Source organism: Lygodium microphyllum, chromosome 17 (assembly GCF_053477565.2).
Source record: "Lygodium microphyllum isolate KBCC chromosome 17, Lygodium_microphyllum_v1.1.10, whole genome shotgun sequence".
Lineage (NCBI taxonomy): Eukaryota > Viridiplantae > Streptophyta > Polypodiopsida > Schizaeales > Lygodiaceae > Lygodium > Lygodium microphyllum.
In genome coordinates this window covers 104,825,156-104,841,638 of record NC_141151.1, presented here as the reverse complement: position 1 = coordinate 104,841,638, position 16,483 = coordinate 104,825,156, and the positions used below count along the sequence as shown (strand labels likewise).

The following is a 16,483-nucleotide window of genomic DNA, read 5'->3' as shown; positions in this document are numbered from 1 at the left end:
CTACGGCCGGCCATGTAAAAGAGGAATGACCGCCCAAAAAGGATTTAGGGCTTTGTATATAAAGTTGAAAAAAGAGAATGAGAAGCTCATTCTTTGGTGTGTGGCAAAAAGAGTCTTCTTCTTCCTCTCTTCTTCTCTCCTTCTTGTTTGTGTGTGCTCTTGAGAGAGGGAGTGTGAGAGTGTGAGGGAGTGAGGGAGTGAGTGTGTGTGTGAGTGAGGAATCAAGAGGGTGAAGCTCTTCACCATCTCCTCTCCTCTTCTTCTCTTCTCTTCTCTTTTCTTCTCTTGCGCGCGCGGCTATGGAGGATGGAGCTTGGAGATGGAGGAGGCTTGAGGATGCTTGAGCTAGCATCAAGAATCGTGGAGCTACCGTGGTGCAAGAGAGAGAAGGGTACTCGATCGGGCATCAAGGTAAACTCACAACACTCGTAGGATCGACGGCGCAGCAGCTAGGTGAGAGATAGCCATTAGAGCTCGCTTGGAACACTTGAAACAATAAGCAGTCCGTGGGTCTTGGCGGTTGAGCGAAAGCTCCCACATTTTGGTTCCGTTGCCGGGACCAACAGATTCAAGCTTGAGCACTTGAGCACCTCACATCAAGCATCGAAGTAGGGTATTCATCCCCGAAATGGAGCTTGAGATAGGTAGGAAGTTGGGTGTTTTCAATCTTCATAATAGGTAAGTATTTTGGGATATTCTCGTTGTTTGATGATTGGAAAACATGGAGAAATTAGTTCAGTGTTTTGCTTTTGATTTATGTTGTGTTTAGGATAGGTTAACAGTAGGAAATCACACTCGAGAGGCTGAGGATTGTTACTATGAAACAGGGAGAAAATCGGAGAAAACAGGGGCAAAATGGAAAAAATGCGCACGTAAATGTGTAGGAAACGCTAGGAGAGTGATCTGTAGTGTTCAGGGAATGACCAGCAGGGTATAAGTTCTGGAAGGGCAAGGGAATCCTCATTTGCAACCAGCTGAGAGAGAGAGAGAGAGAGAGAGAGAGAGAGAGAGAGAGAGATTGGGCAGGACATTGCATTTGGCGATCCCCAGGTACATAGATCTCTCCCTCACCATTCCAACCCCATTGCTGGTGAATTTCGTGGTCTATAGTAATAGATATCTGGAGATCTTTGGGCAAATTCGTGATCGCAAGTTCGTCGGGCCGGCAGAATCGGACGCCCAACTCAGTGTCCGATTCCCAGAATTGGACACTCGGACTCCGATCGGACCATCCCATCCGATTCGGACACTCAGACGCTCAGACTCGAATCCACCCTATTCGATCGAACGAATTAGGACACGTCAGCACAATCGGACCACCTGCCCAGTCCGAGTCCCAGAATCGGACCCACCCATAACTGGACCACCAGAATTGGACACTCGGACTAGCCCGTCCAATTTTAGAAATCGGACCACCCTGTCGATTGGACCATTCGGACGAATCAGACCACCCGAAATCAGACCAGCCCAGAATCGGACCACCCTTGTCCAATTCATTGAACACTTGCCCGTCCGATTTTGAAAATCGGACACTCAGACTCTGAGACTACTACTCAACTCTGATACACCTGGTCCGATTCCTAGAATCGGACCACTGGTAAATCGGACGTCCGATTCCCAGAGTCGAACAAAAAAAAAGGGGGGGGGAGGGGACATCAAAACTTGACCCCCACGAGCAATTGGAAGCGCAACCCACTCCAGGACGACATGGCGAATGCCTTGTAGGCAGTTTCCGACGTAGGAATCAAGACCAAGGGACATACAGGAGCATTCCCCAACGACCTACCCCCTATTGAACAACGAGAAGCAGCGCAGACCCTAGAACCCACTAGAACGGCCAGGACTTGAGTAACAAAGCCTATCAGGCCCGAAACGAGCGAGCGTGAGTAAGACACCGGGAAATTGCTTGTAGCACTTACGTTGAATTTTCGCACTTGAAGTACACTTAAGAAAGCTGAAAGCCTGATTGAGCACAAGTGCACGAGGAACAACACTCTCACCAAGTGACCATAAGTTGAGAATTGTATTCAGTAATTAAAGGAACTCACTCAGATAAATCGCTCAAAAAACCCACCAATAGGAGAGGACCCAAGACATAGACAAATACGCGAAGCCCAGGATAGAACCAAGCAAGGAGCGCCAACGACAAGGATCTGTCACGACTAGTCAACCTAATCGACAGCGCAGCGAGGCGCAACCATGACGGAAGAAAGCTCAGACCATTGGTCTACCGAGGAGCTCGATGTGAGTGTATTCCCAGATGCTATACAGCAGATGGTGAGCAGTTACGATGCACACGCCCAGTACGAGCACCATGGTAGGACGACAGATGCAATCATTGCAGACCTAGAGGAGGAGAGAAGGCTAGCCCGTAAGGCATTGCAAGGCATAGCTGATTATAATAGGGATCAACAAGCTAGGAGCCAAAGGTAAAGCATGGAGCTGCATGAGGTGCAGCGAGTGCTGAACTTGGCTGGCCGGAACCGAACAGACCATGAGAGAGCACTAGAGGGAGACCTGACGATGAGCGAGCTCCTCATGAAACGGCTGCTCGATAACACCGCAGTAGAGCAGAGTGCCACTGCACTAGCGACCTCTCTGCTTGCAGGATTAGGGGCAAACCAGGGCTCAAAGAGCCAGGCCAAAATACCGATTGTTGCCAAGCAACTCGACAAGTGCCAACCGCATGACGATCCGTACAGCTTCGTTGAGCAGTTTGAGCAAGTCTGCGAAGCCAACGGCCTCAACGACTAGACTCAACGTTCGCAAGCATTCGGACTTTGCTTAAGCGATAAGGGTAGGACGTGGTATATAAGTCTGGATGCCATGGAACGAGCCAACTTCAATAATCTCAAGGATCTCTTCGTCAAGAGGTTCGCCGAGCCCGGATACTTTGACAACTTGCTAGTACGCTTGATGAATGTCAAACAGAAGGAGAAGGAGGACATCTGCGACTACGTGACCCACGTGAGAAGTCTCTTTAAGAGAATCCCTTTAGGCAAGCAACCGACTGACAGAGCAATTTCAGCTGTATTCATCAGCGGAATTAGAGATGAGGAGTTATATAAGGCATTGGCAAGCAATTCAAGCTTGTAGCGGGACGTGGTGGCTAGAGTTTTTGAGAAAGCCATCAGAATCGATGACCAGTTGAAAGAGCGAAGCTCTAGGAGCTCAACTCTAGAAGAGACTAACTGTGGGAGCTTTCACTCAACCGCCAAGACCCACGGACCGCTTATTGCTTCAAGCGTTCCAAGCCGAGCACTAATGGCTACCTCTCACATAACCAACATGCCATCCATATCTACGGGTGTAGTGAGCTTACCTCCATGCCGTTCGAGTTACCTCCTCTCCCCTGCACCCCGGTAGCTCCACGATCCAAGTGCAAGCTTCAAGCAAGCTCCACCCTCCAAGCTCCATTGCCGCGAGCAAGACAAGAGAAGAGAAGAGAAGAGAAGAAGAGAGGAGAAGATGGAGAGCTTCTCCTCCTCAGTCCCTCGCCCTCACACACTCACTCCCTCACACTCTCACACTCCCTCTCTCAAGCACAAGCTCAAGTAAGCAAGAAGAAGAAGAAGAAGAAGAAGAGGAGAGCTACTTTTGGCCACACACAAGAATGAGCTTCTCATTCACTTTTCAACTTTATATACAAAACCCTAAATCCCTTTTGGGCGGTCATCCCCTTTTTCCCTTTTTTACATGGCCGGTCGTAGCCTAGGCCCTTTTTCCCATTGTTCTTCTATCTTCCTAGCTTCCTTTCCACTGCCCGTCTACATTTACAAATTGCACGGGTGAGAGCCCGGCGCTCTTTTACACGATTTCAGGGTGCGCCTTTTTATTTTAAAATGCGCATTTCCCCTTTTGTATTTGCCTTGGACTTTTAAGGTTGCCCTTGCGCTTTTGTCCTTTTCTCCTATTCTTTCTTTGGTCGGCTACCTTTTTTTCCGCCCTTGCTGTGCGTCTTTTTTATTTCCTTTTGCTTTCTTCGTGTTGGGATTAACACTAACCCGCGAAGCTTAGAACGAACGTCAACCTCTAGTGAGCGGTCAAACCCATCATCTCAATATAAGGGGAAGACCACCGAGACAGACCAAGGCTTTGGCTGAGGTCAAGATGGAATTAGCCAAAATACAAGACATGTTGAGATGACCAACGCGCTTACACATCCAGTGCGTGTAATGTGGCAGAAACCACTTGCCAGCAGAGTGTCAAGACCCTAGGTCAAGACCTTGTGCTAACTGCAGTAGGTTCGGCCACGATGCTGCACATTGCAGACTGCCACGGAGACTTCCATATTCGCCACCCTACGGCCAGCCTTATCCAGCTAACAGGCCGCAGCCATTCTTCAGAAGGGGAGCCCCGTTAGCCCTACCCGCGCCTAACGATATGAAACCAGCTATCCCTAGAATGAACATAAATCCTACCGGCATTCCTAGACTGCCTGGTCCTTATGTGACCCACCCACCGAAGTGACGCTCCCGTACACTACGTGGAGGAGCTCAGTGATGAAGAGGCCTACATATACCCTTACGTCTCGCATGACGACAAGGGCAACGCGGTCCTCATGGATTATCGACCCGTGCCAGTGATGGCGTTAGGACGAGGACGGGGTAGAGGCCTAGGAGGGTAGCCACAGGATCCGATCACTTGTTGGACTTGCGGACACCCCGGTCATGTCTCATCACGCTGCCCTGAAAGAGAGCAGCAAAACAGGGACAAAGTTGACCAAAGGTGTGCAAAGTGCGGAATCACCCATCTTTTCATAGACTGCCCAAAGCGGAAGTCGTCCTCCAGTTCAGCTAATTTGCCATCCATCCCATTGGGACTGTTTAGTGTTGAAAACCCCGATGGGGAGGCCACACATATTCCCTTGCGAGTTATGACCCGAGCCCAAACGAAGCAGGTCGGCATCTCTCTGCCAGGACCTAGCAATCTTGACGCAACCTTAGTAGGAAAGAAAAGCCGTAGACGGAAAAAGAAGAGATCCGAAGCTAAGGTCACATTAAAGACTGATAGTGCTACGACCTTACCTAATGGAAAGAAAGTCTCAGATGCAGAGGCAGAGACTTTAGCCCCTAAAACAGCCCAAAAGGGAAGCGCTAAGATAGGGGAATATCTACATCCAAAGCGACAATTAGAGGCCATAGAAAAGGTGAAGGAATGGGTGAGGGAGGCTCAACAGCATCTCAAAGATGGTGAACCCATCATAGAGGACGATATTGATGATGTCTCCAGCATGAGCACGCCAATGTCACCACCTCAACCTAAGTCGGCCGAAGCCACTGCGCCACAAGTAGTGCCGCTGAGACCAAGTCTAGACGCAATAGAACCATAGAACAGCCACAACCAGTGGCCAGGACAGTCTAGGCTAAGAGCAGGACGAGTGTCTGATGACCTCTTCACCACGTTAGTGACCACGCCTGTAACACTTAGCTTGGGGGGCCTGCTTAAGCAGCACCCTGCCCTATGGCAAGGCCTTAAGCAGTGGGTCGAGGAATCGCAAGAGCAGGCCATGGCAGACCCCCAAGACCAGGATACGAAAACACAATTGCCAAGTCTGACGCTACACTCCGTGCCTAAATCCTTGCACGTCAATGCCTTATGAGGGCTCTGAGATGCACGCAGTCCTGCCAGTCCTAGCCCTGGGTGACACAACAAGAAAGGGAATTGTAGACACGGGAGCCCGGGTTAGTGTGCTTAGCCACGCAGTGCTGCAGACTTGGGAAAACACGCCTATCGAAGCTGCTCGGTTTAATGTCACGCTAGCAAACGGTATGAGAGTGAAGCCATTCGGGGTCTTGAAGAATTGGCCAGTAAAGATCGCAGGTGTCCAATTCTCTGTCGACTTTATAGTCATGAAGGGAGTGGACTATGATATCCTATTGGGCCAACCCTGGATGTGCAATGCTAGAGTCATCGAAGATTGGGGTAACAGCTTGATCTTCCTTGGCAATAGAACTGATGCTGTAAGAATAGAGATGGACACTTGGAAGACCTCACTAGTTGACCTAGACGACATCTCTACTATGCTCAAAGGGAACACTCAGGTCAGGGAACCCTATGGATCCTTGACTCAGTATATCCCATACCCAGAGGATGAGCGGGATTGGATGCACGCTCTCGCTACAATTGACTTGCCATTCTCAAACCATGAGGCATATGAGCAGGCCATCAAAACAATTGGCAAGACAAACGAAGCACTCTCTACACCCGTCTACATGATGGTAGCAAGCCTCCATGGAAGGCCTAAGCCTGTTACCTTCCAAGTACCATCCAACAAAAGGGAACTCCAGGGGGTACTGGAATACCTAGCAAACCAGCTAGCGGGTAACCCGGCTGCCAACTTCAAACTGCTCCAAGATCTCTTAGAGGATCCTAAGTGGCAATGGACCAGAGTGCACGAGCTGAACCTCATGTATAACTGGGCCTTGATTCCAGACCAATGACACGAGGCATTCCAAGCCCTAGGAGACGATGGGTAGTTGAATGACAAAGATTCCTGCGATGAATACGAAGACTGTCAATCCTTCAGTGATGAGAGTGAGGGTGAAGTGGATACCATAGAGTATGACACTGATGGACGAGAAATTGAGCAGATACGAGCAGACGCCAAGCCACAGAAAAGGCAGGCCCTTAGACTGGAGCAAGGAGTCATACGCATGGAATGTGATCGTGCGTGGTTGGAATGTATGGGGGCCATAGACCTGGAGCAAGTAGGCCTAGCCCAATCAGGAACGACATCAATACTTAGAACTGAATCGCCATGTGAATTGCTGCCACCAGGGGAGACCACCTCTTCTAGCGAAGATGGAGGGTTTAACTCTGAATCGGAAGTTACTTCGGATAGCGACCCAGAGATCCCTAGGCCGCCCATGACCAAACGCACCAAGGGGGACTTACTCGTCCACCTGAGACGCAGACGGTCACACCAGGATAGGGCAAAGCACCCCAAAGATACACAATTAGAAGGGCAGCGAAAGCCGCAGGACCTCCCTAAGCGATTCACTAAATTCAAAAAAGGGGATAGGGTAGTGGTTCTGCTAGGTGCCAAGCGTCAAGGGAAGACAAGTGAACCAATCGAAGGACTGTTGAGATATCGAGCTCCACTCGTGATACGCCAGGGTGACCGTTGTGCATTTATCTCACCGACGTGTCAGTTGCAGATGCGGTTGGTACACCGCCCATGAATAATAGCTACATAATAGCTATCCTTATCTACTCTAGTTCATGGCTCAGTTAGTATGCCACCTTAGTTAGTTGAGTTTGGTTTGAGAACCATATATAGGGTTCTTCTATTTTCTTTGTACTAGAGTTCTTTTGGCTTACACAACTAAGAAGAGGAAAATCTCTTTTCAGCCTCCACACTTGTGTGTATTCCCCCATTGTGCAAGCAAGAAAGCTACAAGTGAGACTCCTTCCTTCTCTCCCACAATCTTGACATGGTATCAGAGCCTTGTTCGTGGTAAGGAGCTCAAGAAAGCAAGCCAAGCTTGCGGTGGTCTGGTAAGAGGAGCAGTGTTGCATTCATTTTCTGTTTTGGGAGCAGATCTCTGCACGTAGCACAGTCAGAAATTGCAGGAGTGCATTGTCTTAGGTTGAGACACCCTTCGCGGTGAAGCAAGAGGGCAGTATATGCTGCGGGAATGGGCTTTAGCCCTCGGCGACCTTGTTTTTTTTATTTGAGGCCATTTCGGGGCCTGTTTTGGAGGCGGAAGTTTTCTGCACGCACTCAGGAAAAGGTCCAGTTTTATGCTGTGCAGCCACTGTTCTACAGGTCGGTGAAAAGTTACTGTAGAAATTGCATCGTATGCTTGTGCGTAGAGACATTGGGAGTTACAGAATCATCCCTGTTGCCTGTTGATGCAAAATCGTCACTAGGAAGTGATTGTGTGGTCAAATACCACTTTGGTCAGTTTTGCAGATTTGCCTTTGTGAGGCTGAAGCTGTGTTCTTTGCAATGACAGAACTTTTTGCAGTGTTCTGTAATGGCGTCTGATTCTCTCTCACAGATTGTCACTGAAAAGCTTGACAAGAACAACTTCCAAGCATGGAAGTTTAGAATGATGAATTTCCTTATGGGAAAAGGATATTGGGAATTTGTTGCAGGAAATGAAAAAGAACCAGTTCTTCCTGATGTTCCCAATCAACAGCAAATGCAGACATTTAAAGCATGGCATGAGAGAGCCAGAAAAGTTATGTACTGGCTGTCTATCAGCATTTCAGACTCTATGATTGTGCATATACAAGATGCAAGTACGCCAAAGGAGGCATGGGATACTTTGTCAAAAATGTATAGCACAAATACGCAAGCCAGAAAAATACAGCTCAAGCAAGAGTTGCACAATGTGCAAAGAGAAAATATGAGCATCAACGACTACCACATGAAGGTGAAGAAGATTGCAGATGCACTTGCTTCCATTGGGTCGCCAGTGGAAGATGATGATTTAGTCTCTGTGACCTTGAATGGTCTAGGAAAGGATTATGCACAGTTTCAGACATCCATTTCAGTTCGTGAAAGATTTCCTGATTTTGAGGAGTTGATTGCTCTTCTAATTTCTGAGGAGCAGAGAAATGGTGGTGCATCTTCTTCAGGAGGAACTTCAAAAGAAGCTGTCTTCTACTCAAATGCTGGAAGAGGTAGAGGCAGAGGTAGAGGAGGCCGATTCGGAGGCCGTGGTAGAAATCAGAATATGCAGCAAACTCAAGAAAACCAGTCCTATGGAGGAGGACATGGTAACTCTAGAGGCAGGGGGAGCCAAAGAGGTCGTGGTGGATGGCAAAGAGGCCAAAATGCAAACAGTAATGTTGAATGCTACTACTGTGGTAAAATGGGTCATATGGCTAAAGACTGCTATAAAAAGCAGAATGACATCATGAATGGAAAACTGCAACAAGGGAATTATGCATCTTCTAGTAGACAGGGTGATGACAGAAATGAGCATTTGTTCATGGTGCAGCACATGAACAATTATGTGACAAGTGCAGAAGAAAGCAATGATGTATGGTATGTTGACTCAGGTGCATCAAACCACATGATAGGTCATGCAGAATGGATGGAGGATGCAAGGAAAATGGAAAAACCAGGATTTGTGGAGACTGGTGATGATACTGCACATCCTATTGTGCAGATTGGAAAAATTCCTTTGTCTATGCAGGATGGGAAAAAGAAATACATGTCCGATGTATTTCATGCCCCGAATATCACCAAGAATCTAGTTTCTGTTGGTCAAATGGTTGAACAGGGCTTGCAGGTCAGATTTAATCCTCATGGATGCTTTGTTGAGGATATGAAAAATAAAGGTCGCTTGATAGAAAAAGGAAAGAAGAAGAGCAGAATGTTTACGTTGGATGCAGACATGTCTGAATTGAGTGCAGCAATGTTTGCACATGGGACCGGTGTAGTTGCAGATATTGATATCTGGCATAAACGCATTGGTCATGTTAATGTACAACGACTTAAATCAATGCAGGCCCAAAATATTGTTGCAGGATTGTCCAAATTCAAGGTTGCAGAAATGCATAAGGTATGTGAAGCCTGTCAGTTTGGAAAACAGGCAAGGAAACCATTTCCTAGACATGTTCAAGAGAGTAAGAAGCCATTGGAATTAATCCACTCTGATGTGTGGACAACTAAAGCTGCATCTCTTGGAGGCTGTCATTATTTTGTCTGTTTTATTGATGACTATAGCAGAAAAGTTTGGGTGTATTTTATGAAAAAGAAAAGTGAAGTTTTTGGGCATTTCAAAACTCTTAAAGCGATGGTTGAAAAAGAAACAGGCATGCAGATAAAATGCCTAAGGTCAAATGGAGGGGGAGAGTACCTCTCAAATGAGTTTGCAAGGTTCCTACAGGAGCATGGCATAAAGCAGCAATATTCATGCAGTCATACACCACAACAAAATGGAATTGCAGAAAGGAAAAACAGGCATTTTGGAGAGGTATCTCGTGCCATGCTCAATGAAAAAGACTTGCCAGATTTTTATTAGGCTAAAGCAGTTGCTACAGCAGTCTACATAATGAACAGGACTCCCACTGCAGCAATACATGGAATGACTCCAGAGGAGAGGTATACTGGTAGGAAACCAGATATTTCTCATTTGAAAATTTTTTGTTGCATTGCCTATGTACATGTGCCAGATGAGTTGAGATCCAAGTTGGATCCGAAAGCTGAGAAGTGCATCTTTATTGGTTACTCTCTGCAACAAAAAGGGTATAGATGCTATAACCCTTCTACTCGTAAGTTTATAGTGAGCAGAGATGTTTTTTTTTATGAGATGAGTAGCTGGTATAAACCAGTAAATGTGACTGATGATGTAGATGCACAAAATGGTAATGCTGCACAAAATTCACAGCAGCAGTCACAAAATATTAGTGGACCTGGAGCGTCCTCTAGCAGTGGTTCACATTCTTCGCCATGGACAGGCAGATTGAGATCAGGAGAATCTTCTCAAAGTAATGCAGATAGTGGTATGCAGGTATCACGAAAAGGAAAAGAGAAGGTTGATCAGCCCATGTTTGATGTGAATGCAGGTCACTCTTATGTGGATGGTAAATCCAGTGGCTCAGAACAGAGCATTGATGATGAGTTGGGTATTCCTTCTATTGTTACACCTGGAGTAAGGAAGACCAGGGATGTTTTGAGAGCACCTGGGAGTGAACCCACTTTGCGCAGGTCTACCAGAGTTAGGTATCCTGTGGATAGGCTGAAATATGATGGATTTATAGCCATTCACTATGCATATATGGTCAAGGTGATACAGGAACCAGAACCCACTTCTTTTGAGCAAGCCATGGGAAAAGAAAAATGGGAGAAAGCCATGGATGAAGAAATGGATGCCTTGGAAGCAAATGCTACATGGGAGTTGGTACCTTTGCCTAAAGGTAAGAATGCAATTGGCTGTAAGTGGGTTTATAAGGTGAAGCACAATGCAGATGGTTCTGTGAACAGATACAAGGCAAGATTAGTAGTCAAGGGGTATGCACAAACATATGGCATTGACTATGAAGAAACATTCAGTCCGGTTGCAAGAATGGCAACCGTAAGAGCAGTCATTGCTATGGCTGCATCAAAGGGATGGTCTTTACATCAGATGGATGTAAAGAATGCCTTCTTGCATGGTGATTTGCAAGAAGAGGTCTATATGGAGCAGCCACCAGGTTATGTGTATGATGTTCATCTTGAGTTTGTTTGCAGGTTGAAGAAAGCTTTGTATGGCTTGAAGCAAGCACCTAGAGCATGGTCTGACAAGATAGGACAATATCTTGTCACTATTGGCTTTCAGATTTCCAAGGCAGATTTCTCACTTTATGTGAGAAAAACAGAGAAAGGTATTATGCTACTTGTCATTTATGTTGATGATTTGATTATGACAGGTGACAGTGATGAAGATATCCTTCATGTGAAAATGCTATTGAAGCAGAAGTTTGAGATGAAGGATTTGGGAGAGCTGCGTTATTTCTTGGGCATTGAGGTGATTAGATCACCAAGTGGGATACAGCTCTTGCAGAGGTAGTATGGATTAGACATGCTGTCCAAATATGGGATGACAGGCTGTAAGCCTATTTCAGTTCCTTTGGAGCAGAATGTGAAGCTGAGCACAGATGCAGGTGAGCTTCTGGAAGACCCTACTATGTACAGACGCATAGTAGGAAGTTTGATTTATATGACTATTACCAGGCCAGATTTGAGTTATGCTGTTGGATTGGTAAGTCAGTTTATGCAGGCTCCAAGGAAACCGCATTTGGATGCAGTTAGACGCATACTCAGGTATGTGAAGTCCACATTGCAGTATGGACTATTTTATGAGACTGGGGTTCAAATACAGTTTCATGGATACACTGATGCTGATTGGGCTGGTAGTATCTATGATAGACGATCTACCAGTGGATATGTGTTCTCTTTTGGGAGTGCTGCAGTCACTTGGAGCAGCAAGAAACAGCCTACAGTTGCCTTGTCGAGCACAGAGGCTGAGTACAGGGGTGCAGCAATGGCTGCATGTGAGGTAGCTTGGTTGCATAAGCTACTTTATGATATGCATCAGTCTACAGATGGGCCAGTTGTCATTTATTGTGACAACATGAGTAGTATACACTTGGCAAATAACCCAGTCTATCATGCTAGAACAAAGCACATTGAGGTGCATTATCACTATGTGCGAGAGAGGGTTTTACTAGGTCTTATTAATCTAGTTTATGTCAGCACAGAGGATCAAGTAGCTGACATATTCACGAAGGCATTGGGCACAGAGAAGCTGCGCAAGTTCAGAGACCTACTTGGTGTGCAGGAATTGGGATTGAGCTCGAGGGGGAGTGTTGAGATATCGAGCTCCACTCGTGATACGCCAGGGTGACCGTTGTGCATTTATCTCACCGATGTGTCAGTTGCAGATGCGGTTGGTACACCGCCCATGAATAATAGCTACATGATAGCTATCCTTATCTACTCTAGTTCGTGGCTCAGTTAGTATGCCACCTTAGTTAGTTGAGTTTGGTTTGAGAACCATATATAGGGTTCTTCTATTTTCTTTGTACTAGAGTTCTTTTGGCTTACACAACTAAGAAGAGGAAAAACTGTTTTCAGCCTCCACCCTTGTGTGTATTCCCCCATTGTGCAAGCAAGAAAGCGACAAGTGAGACTCCTTCCTTCTCTCCCACAATCTTGACAAGGACCAGCCAAGGTCAAGGAGGTAAACCTAGCCCTGGAAGGGGAGAGACCCCGACCAGTGTTCATTGCCGATGACTTGACTAGTAAGGAAGAGTTGAGTCTTGTTGCTCTCTTGCGGGAGTACATAGACGTATTTGCTTGGTCCTTAGAAGAGCTACGGGGGGTAAATCCGAGTGTTGTGACTCACAACATACCCATGACGTCGAACGCAACGCCAGTCAACCAGCAGCGACCGTACCCCATGAATCCAAAACACGCCCATGCTGTCAAGGAGGAAATTGACAAGCTAATGAGAGCTGGATTCATTTACAAAATTGAGGACATAGACTGGATATCACCCATAGTCATTGTGATGAAGAAGAACGGAAAAATCTGAGTGTGCGTCAATTACAAAAAGGTGAACGCTGCTACAAAGAGAGACAACTATCCCTTGCCGTACACTGAGCACATGGTTGAGAGGGTGGCATGCAAGGAAGCCTACAGTTTTGTAGATGGCTTCTCAGGGTATAACCAGGTGCAAGTGCAGCCTGCAGACAGGCACAAGACCGCCTTTGCCACTGAGTGGGGCGTCTTTGCGTACGTAGTCATGCCCTTCAGGTTGACCAATGCCCTCGCCACTTTTCAACGCCTCATGTGCGCCATCTTCAAGGACATGCTTCACAAGGAGTTAGAGGTATTTGTCGATGACCTATGTGTCCATTCGACCTAGATCGAACACCTAGACAAACTCCGTGCAGTCTTTGAACAATGCCGCTTATATCGTCTCTCCCTAAACCCCTTGAAATGTCAGTTTTGGATGAAGCACGGATACATCTTAGGACACGTGGTGTCGAAGAACGGCATTGCTACGGACTTCTCGAAGGTCAGGGTTATCGTTGACCTTCCACCCCCAAGTAATTACAAGGGAGTTCAATGCTTCTTAGGTCACACAAGATACTATCGGCGGTTTGTACTAAACTACGCACTGATCGCTAGGCCATTGTACAAGTTGCTAATTGTCTTCGAGTGGATTGAGGCATGCCAACGGGCATACGAAGAATTGAAAAAGGCTCTAACAACGGCACCGATTCTACGAGCCCCAGACTGGATCATTACCTTCCATGTACACATTGACGCTTCTAAGTTTGCCGTGGGGGCAGTGTTGTGCCAACTTGGTGAGCATAACCTAGATTACCCAGTGAGTTTTGCTAGCAGGCAACTCACTGAGACAGAGATGAATTATTCGACAATGGAAAGGGAGGGATTAGCCATGGTGCTCGCCGTGAAGAAGTTCCGGCATTACCTGTTGGCCACCCCTTTCACCTTCTTCGTGGACCATCAAGCCCTGCTCTATTTAGTGAACAAACCTTGTGCTACAGGACGTATAGCTCGATGGCTCCTCCTGCTCCTAGAGTTCGATTTCTTCGTGGTGGTACGAAAGGGAAAACAACATTACATGGAGGAAGCATTTTGGTCTTGCAAAATATGTAGCCAAAAGCTTGATTTAAGTCTAAAATATGCAATGAGAAATGATATATCATATTACAAGTTGATACCTGATACTTAATTCCCATGTCAAATGTAGTGCTGTGGTGTTCAGGTAGGGGCATAACAACTACTAAAGATAGCATGGTTGTAAGGGCAATGCCAAAACATGGGAAAGCCCTCGTTTGTAGAAACTTCCTTTTCTTGGAGCTTGGTTATTGTAGGCAAGAGTCCACAACTTACATTCCATGGGTCTTCGTATAGTGCCAACCTGGATACTACAACTCTCAGCATTGTTATAGACCGTGTATGCTAGAGTATTTGTGTGCCGTAATACGGGGGCAATGTGTGTGCATGGTATGTAAAGGATGCAGTTTAAGAAGGGATCAATATTCATCTGGCTTATTGCAGACAGCTTCTGCATGGCCTTCAACTAGTATGGTAATGTGTCGTTGCTGACCGGCCTTAGCTGAAATGTTATATTGGGCGCTATCGTTATGATGAGCATGAGCCGTTGTATTGTCGACGTGATTAATGTTGGGAGGAAGCGTGTGGAAGTCGAGAGTGTAGAAGAGGCAGACGAAGAAGGCAGAGCAGAGGAACATGGGGATGGCCCCGAACACCCAAAGCAACAGAGGGAAGGCCACGTAGAAGATGCGGGACCCCAGGGAATGCAGGAGGCTGCCGCAGCCAATCAGGTGCGCTATGTGGGCGCCAGATGGCGGCCAGACCGCGTTGACCGGGCAGGCGCAGTCGGCGGCGGCGCCGACGTGGCGGCTCCAGCCGGAGGGGAGGTTGACCATGTAGTTCACCTGGTTGAGGAAGGTGATTGACTGCGTGTGGCACACAAAGGACGCCATGAAACAGCCCACGATGAGGACCGGCTTGAGCCAGCTGCTGCTGACGATGACCGTGGTGACGTGGCGGGTGTTGCTGCCGCCGCCGCTCGCTATGTAGACAGCTGCGCCTGCTGCCGCGCTGGCCTCCACGTGGCCGGGTGCCGCCACGTCGGTGGGGGCCAGCCTCTTGGTGAGCCCCATGGCGGCGGCAGGCACGAAGCTGAAGTAGGCCGCCAACGCCGCCACCAGCAGGACGGCGGTGGTGGCCATGAGCGACGACTCCATGATGCTGTTCCTGAGCGTCTGTACCGCCAGCACGTTCTTCTTCTCGTTTTCCTGCAATCGATGATCCCAATCTCACATATGTCAGCTTGTAAGCATATATTTAACCTAATGTTGATGAGCCAGTATGTTCATCTTCTAATTATGGTTTTCTTCAATTGTTCAACAGGCTAGATATGCGGTCTTCTCTCCCACAAGCTCACGACTTTGTCGTTACCTTCGACGTGGGAATCATAGTGGGAATTTATCTAAAACCATGGCGGACAAGACGAAGTGTATTCTCTGCGTAGACATTCCTGACTAAAAGAGAGAAGCTACCTCCCTGACAAGATCATATTTAACCATACCGTCATCATCTCCTGCACCCACATCTTCCTCGCCTTCTGGTTGATGCCCATGGTCGTCTGCATAGGATGCCTTCTGACCTTGTAGAGCAAGAAGGCGTGATACAGCAGCAGCAATATTAAGGCCGCGGGTACAAGGACTGCGTCTATTATCATCGTCGTAGTCGTCATCATTATCGCGATAAACGATAATGCTTATAGGGCTTCGGTGAGGGCGAAGCCCAATTAGCCATTCGATCGTATCAATGACCTCTCTCTATATGGTTGTACACAGCCACTATTGTTTTGTGGCTTCGCATGTGTAACCTCAAGGGCGAGTGCGTTATAGTTGGCCCGTTACGATCCTCAATCAACCCACCACCCACCAGCACCCAAATCCTCCTCTTATGCCCTTCTCCTCACGGTGCAATGCACGTGAGGCACGCTTGCAAGATCGCACGTGCTTGCTGACTTAACATCGAACTCACAAGTTCTAGTATCGTCTCATGTGCATTCCACTACTTCTGAAGGCCATATACCCTTAAGATACAGAACTAATAAGTTCCCTTCTCATGTGGATTGTGCAAGCTAACACATTGTATTGTCATTTGCAAATTGCACTTGCATAATGTAGTCGATCCTTTTTCTACTTCCTTATGAGAAGGAAATTTCAATTGAAACAATTGTTATACATTAATTAATAATGTTCTATTGGTTATGCAATTTTGATTAAATTTATGGAAAAACTATCAAAATGCAATACCTAACTAATAAACTAATCTCTTTATTGGTTTCTCTTCTATATTGTAACTTTTTCAAGAAGCAATATAGCCCCATTTAGCTATATTCAAAACATATAGAAAGATATGTCAATACATTCAACTGAAACATTGATACTAGTTGTACTTTGTAAC

General features: G+C 46.9%; 1 protein-coding gene across 1 annotated transcript; it reads right to left on the bottom strand.

The window, feature by feature from the left end:
- Positions 1–14,135: 14,135 nt before the first annotated feature.
- On the bottom strand, positions 14,136–15,927 carry LOC148022223 (uncharacterized). Its single transcript, XM_087696717.1, has 2 exons — positions 15,594–15,927; positions 14,136–15,300 (listed from the first exon to the last, which is right to left on the bottom strand). Exons 1-2 carry the CDS (start codon positions 15,762–15,764, stop codon positions 14,512–14,514), a joined length of 960 nt encoding a protein of 319 aa, XP_087552843.1. The 5' UTR covers positions 15,765–15,927; the 3' UTR covers positions 14,136–14,511.
- Positions 15,928–16,483: the final 556 nt, after the last annotated feature.

Coding starts and splice junctions, on each gene's coding strand:
- LOC148022223 (XM_087696717.1), bottom strand. CDS start 15,764: ATGATGACGACTACGACGATGATAATAGACGCAGTCCTTGTACCCGCG. Junction 15,301..15,593: donor GGGTGCAGGAGATGATGACG/GTATGGTTAAAT, acceptor CATCGATTGCAG/GAAAACGAGAAGAAGAACGT.